The sequence below is a fragment of the Colius striatus genome, chromosome 5, assembly GCF_028858725.1.
Source record: "Colius striatus isolate bColStr4 chromosome 5, bColStr4.1.hap1, whole genome shotgun sequence".
NCBI lineage: Eukaryota > Metazoa > Chordata > Aves > Coliiformes > Coliidae > Colius > Colius striatus.
This window is the reverse complement of record NC_084763.1, coordinates 57781716-57797808: the sequence shown is the minus strand read 5'-3', so window position 1 is coordinate 57797808 and position 16093 is coordinate 57781716. Positions and strand designations below refer to the sequence as shown.

At 49.0% G+C, this 16093-nt stretch overlaps 1 protein-coding gene across 1 annotated transcript in view; it reads right to left on the bottom strand.

The window, feature by feature from the left end:
* PTH1R (parathyroid hormone 1 receptor) overlaps window positions 1-16093 on the bottom strand; it is a 98033-nt gene that overhangs the window by 17426 nt on the left and 64514 nt on the right. The window contains exons 5-7 of the mRNA XM_061996638.1: window positions 6951-7045; window positions 4221-4407; window positions 972-1125 (exon numbers count right to left, since the gene is read on the bottom strand). Of these exons, the coding sequence (XP_061852622.1) occupies window positions 972-1125; window positions 4221-4407; window positions 6951-7045 (436 nt within the window). The remainder of the gene's footprint in view (window positions 1-971; window positions 1126-4220; window positions 4408-6950; window positions 7046-16093) is intronic.

Here is a 16093-nt window from a genome sequence, read left to right as displayed (position 1 = left end):
TGCTTCCAGACAAAATCACGTTCTGGAATGGGGATGGTGTGGTTGCACGCATTAACCTTGTCCCAGAGTGCAGTCAGGATGTGGCCAGGTGCATTTTGGACCTGCAAACTGGGAAGTGGTCCTGGGCCATACAGCTTAGAGGTAACCATAGACACCCACAAACAGATTTTTTCCTGCTGTAAGCTCCTTTGGAGACCTACACCCCATTATTCTTAGTTAAGTCCTCCAGGATCATCTAATAAGTTTCCTGTTCTCCCTTACAGTCCACACACTTCAGACAACTGTGGGCAGTTTTTTATTGTCCTCAGCCTACCTGCACCTCATAACTCCTTGCAAGCCAAAGCCATTGCCAGAAGTGAACAGAAAGCTCATTCTCATCTGAGATGTGTGTGCCCACAACGCCTTCCACTAATGAGCACCCTCCCTGCACCCACAGCCCGCCCCTGTCTCCTTACTCCAGCAAAAGAAGCCCAAGAGACAAGTCTTCCCCACAGATTGCATATTTCTGCTGTTACCCCAAGACTCAGGAAACCTCAAGAGCTTTTTAAAGCTACTGAGGTCTGGGGTAGGAAATTGTAGCTTAGGTCTGCATTTGGGAGCAGATGCTCACAGCCTCGTGCAGCTTTCTGCCTGTTTCTCAGCAGGAGACCCTTGGCAGAGATGGGGATAGCTCAGAGGATGCAGCAAAATCAGCTGCCACATGCACACATCTGCTGCCCTGGAAGGATGGCAAGACGTGCTGTCTCTCCAAGCCTGGGCTGATCCTTCCAGAGACCCTGGAAGTGCCACGGCACAAACATCACGTTCTAGAAATGATAAAGACTTCAGAAGAGAGCTAACCCGTCCTTGCAAGAGTCACCATCTCTCTGATGCTCACTCTGCCCCTTTTCACTCTCCTACATCCATGTTCACGCACAATCTGCCACAAGGACTACCACCAACAGGATTCTGACAGGTCAGCCATGACTTACCCCAGCCAAATAACGTGAATCCCCAAAGATACTTCTTCTCTGAGAAAAATGCCATGAAGATGAGGCTGTGGAGATAGAGCCCTTCCACCAGAATCCAGTAGTAATTGGTTGCCAGGAAGTAGAGGAAGAAAGTCACTGCTACTTTACAGCCCACCTGCAATGAGCACAGCAAGACAGGGTTATGTGAGGAACATGGTGTGAAACTCTCAATAAAGCCATAATTTACCGAGATGGGCTGGAAAACAAGATAGAGGTAGGAAAAAAACCCCACCCCACACCAGAAAATTCTGTGGCAGGGATTTACAAGAGGGAAAAAATCAGTGCAAGAGAAGAGATGAACAATTGGGAAGACAAATTCCCCTCAGCCTGAGGTTCTGTCTCCAATAGCAGGTGAGTTGGGAGGTGTAGGAAGACAGGACATGTGTGGGGAGATGCTGACCTGATCCAGCTCTCTCCCAATCCTGCTGATAAGGGGCACTCACACTTTCAAGGGCAGCTGCATTTCATCTTTTAACTGTGTGCCTTGTACAGGCTAGAGGACAAAGGGCTGTGGCCAAGTCACCTCAGTCTGAGTGACCTGATGCAAGTCACATCACTTGGAAGCACAATTCCCTCCTCAGCTTGTGAAGAGACACAGGCACCCTGCTGAGGATGAGTCACCCCATCCTCTCATGGATGGCCAAGACAGGGTCCTCCAAGGCTGCCTGTCTTTCCTCAGTCAGTGTGAAGACATCCCAGATGGCTGCTCTAAGCTTTTGTGACTGGTCCTCCAAGACCAACCAGAAGCTGGAAGATTTCACCCACAATATCGAGGTGTTTTCTGAACAGACCTGAGGTGCAAGGTGGAAGATGTGGTAGAGACTTCCAGGACACACTGGTCTTAAATGGGCTCATAAACTGCTTTCTCACTCCACACTGACCTGCAATCCTTTGCTTTCTTGAGAGGAAACCCCTCACTGCAAGTGAGGCAAAGCCACCCTTCTTCCAACATTCCTCAGCCCTAGTACAGAAAGGCTGCAGAGTAATGATGCCACGTGGGGTTAATTGCTACAAAAGGGGCACAAAGAGCCATCTCTTGTCAATGTGGACATGATAAGACCCAGGGCAGTTTGATTTCACAGAGAGCCTCTCACTACCAAACATCTCCCATGGCAGCAGCACATCTCCACGCTGCTCCATCCTTCCAGGGGGATGCAAGTGACCTGCAGCAAATGTCAATAACGTGCACCTTGGAAGTCAAAAGGGAATTTTTCATGCAGACACAGCTCTTATGGTAATCCTTTGCCAATCAAAGTGCATGTGCACATGTTATGTACCTCTGTATGCATATGGATAAAATGTGGGCACATTTACACCCCTTTTACTTTACCAAGTGAGTTCAAACAGAACGAAAGTCAATGAAAAACTCCCCCCCATCCACGTTTCATAAGAATTTTTGGTATTTACAAAACAAAACCACCATCTTCCCAACCCAGGGAGCACCAGGCAAGAATTGCCAAGCTCCCACTTCACCTGGAAAGAGAAGAAAATCGTTGATTGTTGCTTTCATCACTCGTTTGTCTTTCAATTTGGAGGAACGGGGCATTGCTGCCGTTCAAAGAACACAACGGATTATCCCAATTAGCCCTCTCAATGAGTCCAGCCCAAGGAGACACAGAAAACAATGCAGGAGAAGGTTTTGTGCTCTATCCAAAAAGGGAGTGTTTGGAAGCCTGCTGAGTGCTCCAGCCAGAGACTCATCAAATTAACGAAAGCAATCTCTGAAATGGGCCGGAAACACGAGAACAAGTTTCCATCTGGGGGAACTTGGATGCACTGTGAGATGCTTCATAGGTGCTCTGTGTTGGTGGCCAGGTCTCTGGTAGTAGCACAAGCTGTGAAAGACTTGAGAAACCAGATGAATACACAGGCTGAGAGTTTGTTGCTACGTTGTGAGCCACTCCAGTAGGAAGTTTGAGCCAACTCGGATTTTTGGGGTTCATTGAAAGTAATCCTTGATCTCAGCTATGAAAATGTTCCTCCTCTGTCTCTGCAGCACCCAACAGCAAGTGGATGATGAGCTATCACACCTAGGACCCACCAAGGGAAATCTGTGATGAGGGTAATGACAAGGAGAGCACACAATCCATCAGCTGCAGATGGCTTTGAAACCTGAGGATGGGCTTCATCCCCTCCAGGGACATGGGCAATGCAGATATTGCCATCTGAGCTTTCTAAACAGCGGAAAGCGCTGGCAGGGGCTGCCCAGATGGGCTGTGGAGGCTCCTTCTCTGGGGACATTCCAACCCAGCTGGATGAGTCCCTGTGTGCCCTGCTCTAGGTGCTGCTGCTCTGGCAGGGGGGTTGCACTGGATGAGCTTTGCAGCTCCCTCCCAGCCCTTGAGATTCTGTGATGCTGTGAAAAGGAACACAGACTTTTGAAGACAAGTTCAACTGGCTCCAACTCTGATTTTAGGACGTGGTTTGTCATACCCTTGGCTCGTTTGACCATATTGACTCAGTGATGGTGATCATACTGACTCAGACTCGAGGTGATGCAGCTGAATGAAGATGTCTCTCTAGTAGACATCTTTTTGCAGATGAACTCTACCCTTCCTCATGATAGCACATAATCCCTCCACTCTCCCTTCTAAAATGTCCTTTTTTTTTTGCAGAGGTGGGAATGATAAATCCCAACAGGAACAACCAGCTATGGTTTGCTGCAAAAGTACAGTGAGGTGAGATGTCAACTGCCAATCTTCTTCCTCACAAGCTCCCTCTGCTCTAGCTCTGAGGTCAGGACTGAGACATATTGAACGGTTGTTTTATATATCTGGGTTGTTGTTTGGATGGTGCTGACGTTAGAGCACGGTCATGTCTCCATGAGTCACACAGAGAGGAAAATCAGCCAGTTGCACATTGAGGTGGGAGAAGGCCATGCTGTGGGATGCAAGCACTGATGTGCCTCACACTGGGATAGCCAAGGGAGTTTCCAAAGCCATCCACTTTGGAAATCAAAACACCAACCTTGACTTTACCTTTGACTGCCATGGGGAACAGCTCTGCCTCAGCTCTGGGGCTGGACAGTTCCTCTGGGCCAGTGGATTGTGATGGAGTGGGAAGGGATGGGGAGAGGCTGTGGAAGGTGAGGGAAGGTGGGGAGCTGGTGTCCTTCAGTAGGGTGGAAAGTCCCCTCAAAAGAAGCATGGTGTTGAACAGAGAGGACAGAGGTAGAAAGGCTGGAGAGCTGGCTGCTCTGGCAGTACTCACAAACTGTGATTTATCCGCTGGAGGTGCTTCAGTGATGGATTTCAAGTCTTCCTCTGAGATCCGTTCCATCTCCTCCAAAGCTGACCCGGAGTACAAGACCGCGTCCTTCACAAAGATGCTCATGGCTCTCAGCATGAAGGAGACAAACAGGTGCATGTGGATGTAGTTTCTAGTGCAGTGCAAACGTCTGGAGGTGGAGACAGAGAAGGATTGGAAGAGTTTAGTGAGTTTGCTGCACAGACTCAGGGTCACCTCTGCTTCTGAAGAGCCCCAGCTCTGTGCCACCATGGGGAAGCAGTGCCACTGCTTCCCTGCACTCACCCTTCAGTGCTCAGTAGTGCTAAAGTGTGTATCCCTGTTAAATCCACCCTTCCAACCAATCTGCCCTCCTCAGAGCCAAACCCTGCATTTAAAAGCTTCACATTTGTCTGCTGTTTCGTGCAGAGGAAACTGACTGCAAAGGCTGCAGAACCTGGGGCCACTAAAAGCCTTGCAGAGGTTCTTGCAGACTCCAAATGTAGTAGCAACTACAGCAGTAACTAGAGTGTGCTGGGCTGTTTTCTCCATTTGCCATGAGAGACACAATCCTTTGCTTGGTCATGTAGAGCAGGTTCTGGGCTCCATCCCAGCAATGGCACGACTGACACATCAATGCTGATTGTAAAGCGCTTTAAGATCCTTGTTGGGGAAAAGCTGGGTGGTGTGAAGTGAAAGGGTTAGAGCCATATCTCAAAGGTGTGTTTTAGAGACAGTGCTTATGGTTTTGAGAAGAAGGAATGAACTGTTCTGTTGGGGTCCCCTCTGTCCTCTATAGCTCCGTTGCCTGGCATGAATTTATGAATGGATTTATACTTGCCTAAATCCCCAGCTACAATAATGGAAGTGAAAAAGGAAACCTGTGGGGTTTGTTTTCCTCCTCTGGAGGAGACTGTGATAGTAATAACAGTTGTTTCCTGGTTTCCTCTGCTATTGTAATACAAATGATGCCAAGTGGAATGGCTGAGGTACAAATGAAGATGGGCTTTCTTCCCTGCCTTTGAAATACAGTCAGTGAATCGCTGGGCTATGTGTTATCTGGAATAAAATCTGCTTTGGTTCCTGCTGCTGCTTTGAGCCTTGAGACAAAGATGCTCTGCTGCAGTTGCCTGTGTAGTCTGGGCTGTAAGTGATGTGCTCTGACTGCATGAGTAAAGAGGGGGCATGTCTCCTGAGATTAGGGGTGCTCATGCATAACTGGACGTTACATATTTTAATGACCCTGTCAGTGTCCAGTGGAAGATGAAACAGGAGGGAAAGGGTGTTGGCAAGGATTGGTTCTGGGACTACGTCATGTGAAACGCCTCCAGGAGGGCTCTGCGGTCCCCTTTGGCTCCTGTGTGTCAGATTTGGGTGCTGGGATGCTTTGCTATCCCCCCAAAAATCCCCCTAACCTCCTTTAGCTCACTGCAGAGCACTTTTTCAGAGCCAAAGGTCACACATTTTATTGCCCCTGGTATGTGTCCAGGGCTTATCTGGATCTTTCACAGTGGGAGCTGCTGAGTCCATCTGCAGACACCACGTGGCTGTTTGCTGCGTGGGGAATTTCCCTCCACAGCTGTTGTCTGGGTCCTGCTGTCTGCTAGGAGAAGATACTGCTGGCCACTCAAGGGAAGACAACCTGGGGCTCAGGGTGTTGGGGCTCAGCACCCTATCTGCAGCTCACCAGATACGCTTTCCCAGAGGACTAATTTCTACCTGTGAGCAACACCTTTCATCCCTCTCATCCCACAGTCTCTGTGGCAGGAAGAAAATGCATCAAGCAAGGTTTGAGGAATGGATGGCACGGGCTCAAAATGGTATTTAGGGGTCTACATGCCTTGGCAGGGGTAGTGGAAAGGGAGGACAGATATTCAGAGCTAGGAGGGTGAGTGCTCATTTATGGATCCTTAGGTACAGCAGCAGGGTGGGGAAATCAGAGGAGTCACTGTGACATAGCTGATGGCCCCTTCAAATTTTGTGAATATTTGGGTTTAGAGTGCAAGTTCCCTCATTAAACCTTAAAACTGAGCTACCACTGGGACAGAAAACCCTTGATAGTCTGAGGAGAGGCATGATCACTCTCCACAACTACCTGACAGGAGGTTTTAGGGAGGTGGGGGACGGTCTCTGCTCCCAAGTAACAAGAAGAAATGGCCTCAAGTTGCTCAAGGGGAGGTTTAGATTGGAGATGAGGAAGAACTTTTTCCCTCAGAGGGCTGTCAGACTCTAGCACAGGCGGTGGTGGAGTCCCCATCCCTGGAGCTACTGCAAAGCCGTGGGGCTGAGGTGCTGAGGGATATGGTTTAGTGATGGGCTTGGCAGTGTCAGATGAGTGGTTGGACTCAATGATTTTAAATGTCTTTCCAACCAAAACGACTCTATGATTCCATGAACCTATGGTTCTATGATTCTATGGTTCTATGATTCTATGGTTCTATGACTGTGTGAAACCTCTCCCTGGAGGCGCCTCTCTCTTCCCGTTTGCCACTAAGAGGGTCTAGAAAACTCCATTGCAGGCAAGCAGGAGATGTCCAAACATCCCACCCACCATCCCCCAAGAACCTAGACGACACTATCACAGCCCAAAGCACAGATGCATCCTCCTGTGGCTCGCTGCAGAAGCACGTGCCACCCCAGTTTTCTCCTTCAGGAAAGCCCGAGGCTTTTCCAGTCTAGCGACAACTCGCTTTAGGTAGAAACAGAGCCGCCTACCTGAAGTATCCCAGGATAAGGACAGCAACTGTGAGGGATCCCAGAGAGATGGAGTATCCAACAGTATAAATCAAATAGAGGCGATCAAAGACCTCCTGCAGTACAAATGATGGAAAAAATAGCGTCACCGCATCGTAACACAACCGTGGTAGCAGCACAGAGACTTGGGCATTCAGGCCTGCTCAGGGGATGGGGGAGCTTTGGCCATCACACTTGCTGTCATCTCTGTGACAGAAGAGCAGCTTGGAGAGTGGTATTCATCCTTCCTAACGAGCTGGGGTTTTTTTGCAAGGCACTAATGGTGGTGTTGGGTTAACCCCACGCAGCGTTTTCATCCCAAAGGAACCCAAAGCGCTTTACAAACTCTCAGCCCAATCCAGAGATCGCTTGGCCACTTTGGCTTCAACTAAATGCCCACTGACCTGGGATTTTTGCTGGAACTGTAACACTTAGCCATAAGGCTATGCCATACCATCACTGAATGATTGATGTCCGGGCTGGCGTGGTGTCAAACCAGCACAGAATACACAGGGAGGACATGCTCTGGCTGCAGGGTGCGAGAAGACTTCACATGCAATTGTTTTTTAAGAGCAGCCTGTGACTGTGGTTATCCAACACAGACACAGCTTCAGCTTGCCAAGGTCCCATATGAAAAGGTCCTGTCACAGGAGAGTTCACGGTAATGAATCCTGTAGGTGGCTTCAGTTCTCTTTGCCCTCTGTATTTTAGAGTTGGGCTTAGAAAGCTTGAGCTTCAAATTAAAGGGTGAGCTGTGTTCCTCCATCCTATTCTGGACCTTGCAGCTCAACTCAGGGGTTACTGAATAGCAGCCTGAAAAGGGTTAAAACGCTTGCTACCATCCGGTTTCTATCGCCTTTCACCGCCTGGAATTAGAAATAAACCCCAAAGAAACCAAGTAATTCAGCATCTTTCTCCTCTCTCCCTCCTCCCCTGCCTTTCCCTCACCCCACCCGCTGGGTTGCAATAACATTGGTGACTCTGGGCTCTGAATGACAGCTCTGATTTTGATTTGAGGCTAAGAAATGCCGTCCTGGAATGCGAAACCTCAGCCCCATTACATCAGAATCCCCAGATACGGGAACGTTTCGTTGCGGTTTCCATCGGTAGAGGGGTGAGCTTGCCAATGTTAACCAAGTGTGTGTGTATGTGCCTATTTGATATGTGTGTGTATATATATCTGTGGAGGCAGCAGGCTCTAAAAAGCCAGTGTGAGCAGACCTGAGAGCTCTGAGGGGGTGTGTGTGTGTGAGGGAAGCTCCTTCCCTTCCAAGCCTATTGCACTTTTCCCACTGCCAAGCTGGGATCCTCTTTGAACTGGAAAACATTGAAACATTTGCCTCTGGAGTGAAAACTGAATAAAGAAAATAACAACAACAATAATAATAACAATGAAATCCTCCTCCAAGTTTGGGATTCTTGGTAAGTGGGCAGTTGTGAGGGGTCACTGCCCAGCTGAACAAAAGCATCCCTGAGCCCCATTCAGAAACCCACCCGGGAAGATCCACGTTCCTGCAGGACAACGACAGCATTGTAGCAGCAATGGCCTTGGGAAGGGCCTGCTGATTGGCTGGCAGGACATTTTGGGAGGCTGTGGTTAATTCCTCTGATTAACCACAGGGCCTCTTTTTGCAAGGATGTGAGTCGGGACTGCCAAGACATACACATGCATGCATGCACGCTGCTTTGCTTGCTTGCAGACGTGGGTGCCACAAATATTACCCAGTGCCATGAGGGAAGATGGGGTCTTTTTTTTTTGGATGGGGTCCTTGGGGAAAGTCTCAGGAGCAAAGGGTTGAAGTTCTCCAAAAAGCTGCACAGGGCAGCTCGTGTTTGCAAGTTCCCAGGAGTGTTTGTCCTCAGGAACGGCGAGACCTGGATTTACCCAGGAGGGGAAAAAAAAAGAAAGCCTTAAAGGCAATTCCAGGTCTCACTCATCTCCTAGCACAAGGGAGGTCCCAGCTCAGTGGAAACCACAGTGCTGAATCAGGAAAGGTCTTCCAGGTAACAAAATATTGAGTCATCTGCCAGCTGAAACAACGACCTCCATGGTCTGCCTCTGGAGGTTTCCAAACCCACCTGGATGTGTACCTGAGTGACCTGATCTAGGTGGAACCTGCTTGAGCAATGGGGGTGCACTAGGTCATCTCTAAAGGTCCCTTCCAACCCCTACCACTCTGGGATTCTCTTTTTGGACCTGAGATAGATGGGAGTTTAAATAGTTCACAGAAGACACAGCCTGGAGCTCCATAGTCTCAGGAGTACACAACCTCCTAGATCGTTCTGCTACAGCACGAGCTCTCCCTAATGTCTTTCATAAATCCACCTTGAAGACAGTCTGACCATCACTGCTCATCCTGCTGGAAGAGACAACCCACGTGACAAAAATGTGGTCTTGCCACAACATGAGACCCTGGTTTAAAAGTCTTAAAAGGTTAAAAAAAACCTCCTTTAACTAGTGTCATGTAACTTGGCTCCTGCAGTGATCCTTTGCTGTTTTGACTGTTGACACATGTGCACTGAAAAAACAAGCTCAAGGAAAAGCAGAAGGACAAAAATCTCAACATCTGTCATTACAGAGGGTGGGATCATCAGCAAAGTCTGGTAAAACCCACAATACAGTACCAAGATTAAGGAACACCAGTTTCAAAACTGGCCTCTTTGCATGCTGCCCTCTGCCTACTCCATCCCATGCCCTGCTGGGATGGGATAACGATGGGGAAGGTGTGGGATGGACCTAATCCTCCTTTTTTTTCCCTTACAGCTTCCCTGTGCCACTTGCATCTCCATCTCCTGAAGGAGTACTCAACTGGTTCCCTTCCTGTGCCAACAGGGTCTGCAGAGGAATGTCCTGGACATCTTCCCTTCACAAGGCTGAGCCGGTTGTGTCTGGTGCTGCAGAGCACTAGGCAGGATGTGGCTGAACTGGTTTGGGGGTGCTGAAATGACCTCATGTCAAGTCATGCACCTTGTACCCTTTCTAGGTCATGCTCTGTGATGCTCTCAGGCACTGCATAGCTTCAGGGCATTTCATTTCCCTCCCCTCATCCTCTCTGGTCACACATTACAAAAGCTCCACCAAAGCTGTCTTGTATAGCCAGGTGAAATGATCTGTTTGCAGCAAGGTAGGTCATCTGATCTGCCTTCCTGAGCTCACACCAGGCACAACTCACAGACTGAACCACAAACAAGTAAGTGTTATTGCAGATGCATTGTGTGCTGAACCTGTAACAAGATCTCCCTTTCCCCCTCCCTCCTGGTTTGGTGGGAGGCTTCCTCTCTGCTTCCCTTTGCATCTCAGCTTTCCACCAGCCTGACCTCAGGGAGGAAACTTCACAGCATCCTGCTAGCTTTGGGAGAACAGAAAACCAAAGCAGAGCTGGAGATGGCTTCTTTGTGAGATCAGAGAGGGCAGGGGAAAAAACAACTACACAAAACCGAGCCAAAGTGGGCATCCATGGGCTGCATGTGCCCCATCTCATGTAGGTCCCTGCATGTCCATGTGTCTCATGTCATTGCAGACACCCAAATGTTCTGTCTGGCTTCAAGCTGCTGTTACAGAAGGGAATGAGCTTCCTGTAGGTCCTGTGTTGCATCTGCAATCCCCCTGCATATACCCTAGGACATCTCATTTCACCCTGGCAGTAAACATCACCTCTGTTTCAGCATCTGGATGAAACCCTCAGGGCTTTGGTGCTCCTGAGTCCTGTTTCCTTCCAGTGTCACAGGGAGGGATGTGAGTGACAGAGAGGTATTTTCTACAAGGCTGGTGGCAAACTCCATTCTGAGTGTGACTGCACTGTGCCCTGAATCCAGCTTTCTCCTGTTGCCCTTCCCCTTTCTGTGTAACACGTAGGCTGAGAAGCTGAACTGGATCCAGTGGTCTTTTGAGGGGTTAGCAAGCGATGCTGAAGGGTGGGGTTAGCAGAATATGAGGATAGAAGCATGTGTAAGGGCTTTCCAGTACAACTATCTGCAAAGTTTCTCAAAGCTGCTGATTCAGACCTTGCTAATGACATGTTTAAAATTAGCAGAGGAAGCATTTTAGTGCTCTGGATGATGAGCAATGCCAAAAAGGCTCTGTCACTAGCTCTGGTCCTTGCTTTTCTTGTCTTTTATACAGTATGTGACTAAGAAAAAAAAGGCACAGACCAGACACTGATTTCCAAAGCCTCAGGGAAAACACTGAGTGTGGAACATGAGCTTTTTGGTACAGAATCCTGTTCCCCTCATCTGCAGAGGTGCTGGCCACTCCAGATCTGCACAGCAGCTGAGGGCAGGTCTCAGACTAAGACCCTGCAATTCAGATGTGTAAATGCACCTCTCCCTGTGTGTGGAGTAGCTGTGTTCACGTGGGAGTCCACATGCAGGGATCTTCAGATTCAGTTGCCTGCACATAAGCACTATGTGCTGTGTGAGGTGACTGAAACTACCTGTGTGGACTCCAGGGGTAATGGGCACAGGCTGGCACACAGGCAGTGCCCCTGGCAAGGGAGGAGAAAGTCCTTTGGTGCTGAGGTGAGGGAGCCTTGGCCCAAAATTCACCTGTCAAAACTCGCTTCCTAAGCCTCCTGGTTGAGGGGGACAGCATTTAGAGGAACCCATGAGAGCTAACCTGTGAAGTGAGGGCTGTATGGCAGGGCTGCTTGCAAGAGCGAAGGAAACATCTGGATGATCCCTACCCATCCTATAAAACTCCTGCTCATCTTTCATGTTGCAAATAGAAGACACTTTGATGGCATCTCATCTGTGTAACTCAGCATACACCATGTCAGCATGTGTTCTGCCAGTCTGAGGCTGCACCAAGTTGTTCACTTTTCAAAGGACCCTGGAGAGCTCCAAGAACAAAGGCCAGTGGGAGATGATTTTTGATCTGAACAATGGAGTTTAGATAAAGCAGCCCTGCAACACGCTGTGCCTTTCCCATTGTGTTTGGTATGAGATGGATTCTCCAGGCCTCCCTGATTTCCCTAGAAGTAGTAAAACCACCACCATGTGAACAGCAGTAGCAGATGAAGACAGGATTGGTGGGTTGAAGTTGGATCTCAGGATGGTCCATCTCTCTAGGCTGGTGGTTTCCAAGCTGAGCTAACCTCCCAAGTTGCTGGCTCGTCTTCCCCTTCCCCATCGTTTCGGTGCTTGGAGGTCACATTTACCCTTAAGCTCATCCTTGAAAACAGGATGGGTTCGACCTGCTCTAAAAAAACCAGCTGTCCTTGGCACTAGTGTTGTTTTTGGGGAGATGGGAACGAAGGAAATTGCTGCTTATTGAGCAAAACACACCATTGCTCCTGGCAGTGTCTGAAGAGGAGACCAGAGAAATGACCGTGCTGTAGGTGCTGCTATTGGCTGCCTCTGTGGAAGGAAAGGGGTCCATAGTCAAAGCTTTACTATGGTTTTGAGAACAATTGACTAAAAAGCTTCCAGCTGATGCCAGAGGCACATGAGGACTTCCCATGTGTGCCACATTTTATCTGAAGGTTGAGGAGCTCCAGGAATACAGGTCACCCTCACTCCTGTTTTCAAGGGAACCTGAGAAAGCTCCAAGAAAAGCTCTGGCCAATCTGGGCCAGACCAAAGCTCCTTTATCGACATGTTTATCATCTGGTGGTTGGGTAGCATCACTGAATACCTTCTCCCAGCGTTCATCAGCTTGTGGTTCAGCAATGTGAAACACAGAGCAGACAGAGAAACAGCTGGTGTTTAACCACACTGCCTTCCTCAACGAGTGAATGCCAGTTTGTTCCCCCCTTCCTTGCCCTGTCCTGCTGTGTCTCTCTAAACACAGCACGGAAAGTAAACAGAGCTGATGATCTCTCCATAGATCTCTCAGCTTATCTGTTCAGGTGCAGGGAAGCTTTCTGAAGATCCAGGGGGCAGCTGGGATGGAGAATGTCCAGGAATGTCTCCTGGGAAAGCAGGGGGAGAACAAGATTTTCCACCATCTCTGCTGCACTGCTGAAGGCTCATCTTAAAAGCAGAATATCAAAGAAATGATGCAAGCTGTGGTGTAGCACTGGCTTTCAGCACTGCCTGAAGGCACAAAGAAAGCTGCCTTATCTCCCCATGACATGCTGCTAAGACACCTTTCCATAAAACTTCTCCCTACCCCTTGCTAAACTGTTGTCTTCTACAGACTGTGTCTGAGACGAGATTGTTCCTATCTGCAAGCTGCTTGGGGAAACAGACTTCAACAGCTAGCTGCAGCCTACCTGCTCTCCTGGCCAAGCCTCAGTCTTCAGGGCTGTCCATCTAGCATCCTTCAGCAGTGCTCATTTCCCTTAGCAAACAGCCCCAGGGCAATTGCTCACTGGGCAGTTGTGAGCTGCCAACTCTCCTGGCTCTGATGGCTTCAACATACTTTGCTAAGTTCAGAAAGCTGTTTCCCTGCTGCTCTCTGTGAAATGATCCTATTTATATAGTTCAGGCAGCAAAAGACACAAACTTTCATGGGGGACCCGTGTCTGCTGCTTTGGTCAATCTGTAAAGTATCCCACAGTGAAAACTCTACAGCTCAACACACACACACGGACACATCTGTGTGTCTGTGTGCTCATGGACGTGGGTGTTTGTTTAGGTGGGTGTATCTGTATATATCTATAGATAAAGACCAATGGTGTGAGGTTCACTCAAGCTCAGAGCCAGGTCCTGCATTTGGGTCACCCCAAGCCCAGGCAGTGCAGAGGGGCTGGAAACTGCCTGAGGGGGGAAAGAGCCTTGGAGGGTTGGTGCCAGAGGCTGAAGATGAGCCAGCAGCGTGCCCAGGGGGGCAAGAAGCCAGTGGCAGCCTGGCTGGGCTCAGCAGTGGGGTGGCAGCAGACCCAGGGCAGTGCTCTCCAACTCCCTGACAGGAGTCTGTGCTCCCAAGTGACAGGATGAGAGGAGACAGCCTCAAGTTGCCCCAGGGGAGGTTAAGACTGGAGCTGGGGAACAATTCCTTCCCCCAAGGGCTGTCCAGCCCTGTCCCAGATGCCCAGGGCCATAGGGGAGTCCCCAGCCCTGGAGGGACCCCAAAGCCTGGAGCTGTGGGGCTGAGGCCAGGGGTCAGTGGTGGCTGTGGCAGTGCTGAATTAATAGTTGGACTCATCATCTTCAATGTCTTTCCCAAGCTCAACGATCCTGTGATTGTATGATTCTATTTCTAGAGGTGGCAATGCACCCAAGTATATATAGCCACAACCAGACATTTTTTTCCCTAATGCTTTGTAATGCATATCTTATAAGTTCCTCTGGTTACATCTGCTCAGATGCTTCTCCTGCTCAGAGCCAGCCCATGGCCTTCCTCCTAAAGGCTGGTTAAATGCAGCTGTTACTGGTGACGCAGAGATGCTGTTCCCCAGGGGGGGAAATAATAATAGCAAACCATCTCTCTCTGAAGATGACTGGTCTATCTTGCCAAATTCCCTGATTCTTACATCCCTTGACACATTTACTTCAAGAAAAAAATATCAAAGGAAGGTTTATTAATACCAGCTCTTCAGAGACAAGCTTGGGTGTGAAAGACAAGAGGCCTTTCTTTCTCTCAGAGTCATCACCCAACTGAGAAGGAAAATAGAAGGTCATTCCTTTTTTGTTTCCAAAGTGCTTTTCATACCAGGAGGCCCAAGAGACCTGCAGTGGATGTATATGCATTGCTTCACTTGGCACTAAGATGCAGCCACCTCTGTGGTAAAGCAAGGCAGCTCTGTGAGAGCATGCAGCAGCACCACGAGGGGGGAGCAGGGATGGATGGGCCGAGGAAAACAACCTCTTGCAAATACAAGGATAGTAATAATCAAGAGTAACAGATGCTGTTGGAAAGCATTTGTTAATCAAAATGCAATTCCAAAGCTGGGAGAACCTTCCATTTTTGCTCATGTTCCTTGCCCTGGGTAAGGATGACTGAGGCAGTACCGTGTGGTCCCTCCACTCTGAACGATGATGATGGTCTGATCTGTCTTACCATGAAATAGCATCACATTGTGTGGCTAGAACAGAAAGCTCGTGGCAAAAGAAGACTGAGCCTTGTGTACAGACTAGTGATCTACTGGGATGGTTTGTTGAAGTGGCTCATAAAGAGAGAGATCACGAGGAGCAGGGATTTCCCAATTAAGAGCAAAAGCTGTAAACAAAAACGAAGTCTTCTACGTCATGACACCTCATCTAATGTCTCTCTGTTAGGAGGCACAGTCCAAGTCCCCTGTCTGTGCAGTGACCACCTCTACACTCAGGAGAAACAGACAAATACATGAAATCTAGGTCAAGAGACTCTGCTTTCAGTAGTTTTTGCCAGCCTGTGGGTGGAAGATGGATGGTAACAATCACACAACTCTCTTCTTTGTACCCATTCCCTATGGATTTGCCTCGATGAAATCCTAGCTACCAGCGTGGGAGGTTTAAAAGAAAGGATCTCCTTTCCCTAAGGGAAATTCAAGAGACCTGCTCAGATGGAGAGGTCTGTGGCAGATGAGTCCCACCCCAGGAGATGGATGAGAGCGGTGGGACAGGGGAGACAATGACTTCAGAGAGGTGAAGTTGTACAAGTCAGTGAATCTCTCAGTGCTCAATGACTCCAACACCGACACCAGAAGCTTTCCTAAAGGGCTAAAATGGTTCTTTCCACTGTATGGACTGGGAAAAGAGAAGTCCCTAAAAGTGAGTGTTGTCACAGAATCACAGAATGTTAAGTGTTGGAAGGGAGCTGGGAAGCTCACCCAGTGCAACCCCCTGCCAGAGCAGCAGCACCTAGAGCAGGGCACACAGGGACTCATCCAGCTGGGTTGGGATGGCTGCAGAGAAGGAGCCTCCACAGCCCATCTGGGCAGCCCCTGCCAGGGCTCCCTCACCTCAGCAGGGAAGAAATTCTTGCTTGTGGAACCTCTTATATTCCAGCTTGCACCATCACTGAGAGAACATGCTTTGCTGGGAGTAGCTGGAGCAGCCCCTCGTGTATACAGCCTTGGCTGTGACTCATGCAGATGCTCAAACAACATCTTCCCTCACTGAACAACTTCATTCATATGTTCCTTCACCATTGAGAAAAAAAGGAAACAACAGCAAAAAAAATCCCTCCCCTATGCTGTGGTTGGATTTAAAATTAAGACCATTCTCCCAAAGGGACTGTGTATCATCTTCAAGGCTGCTCC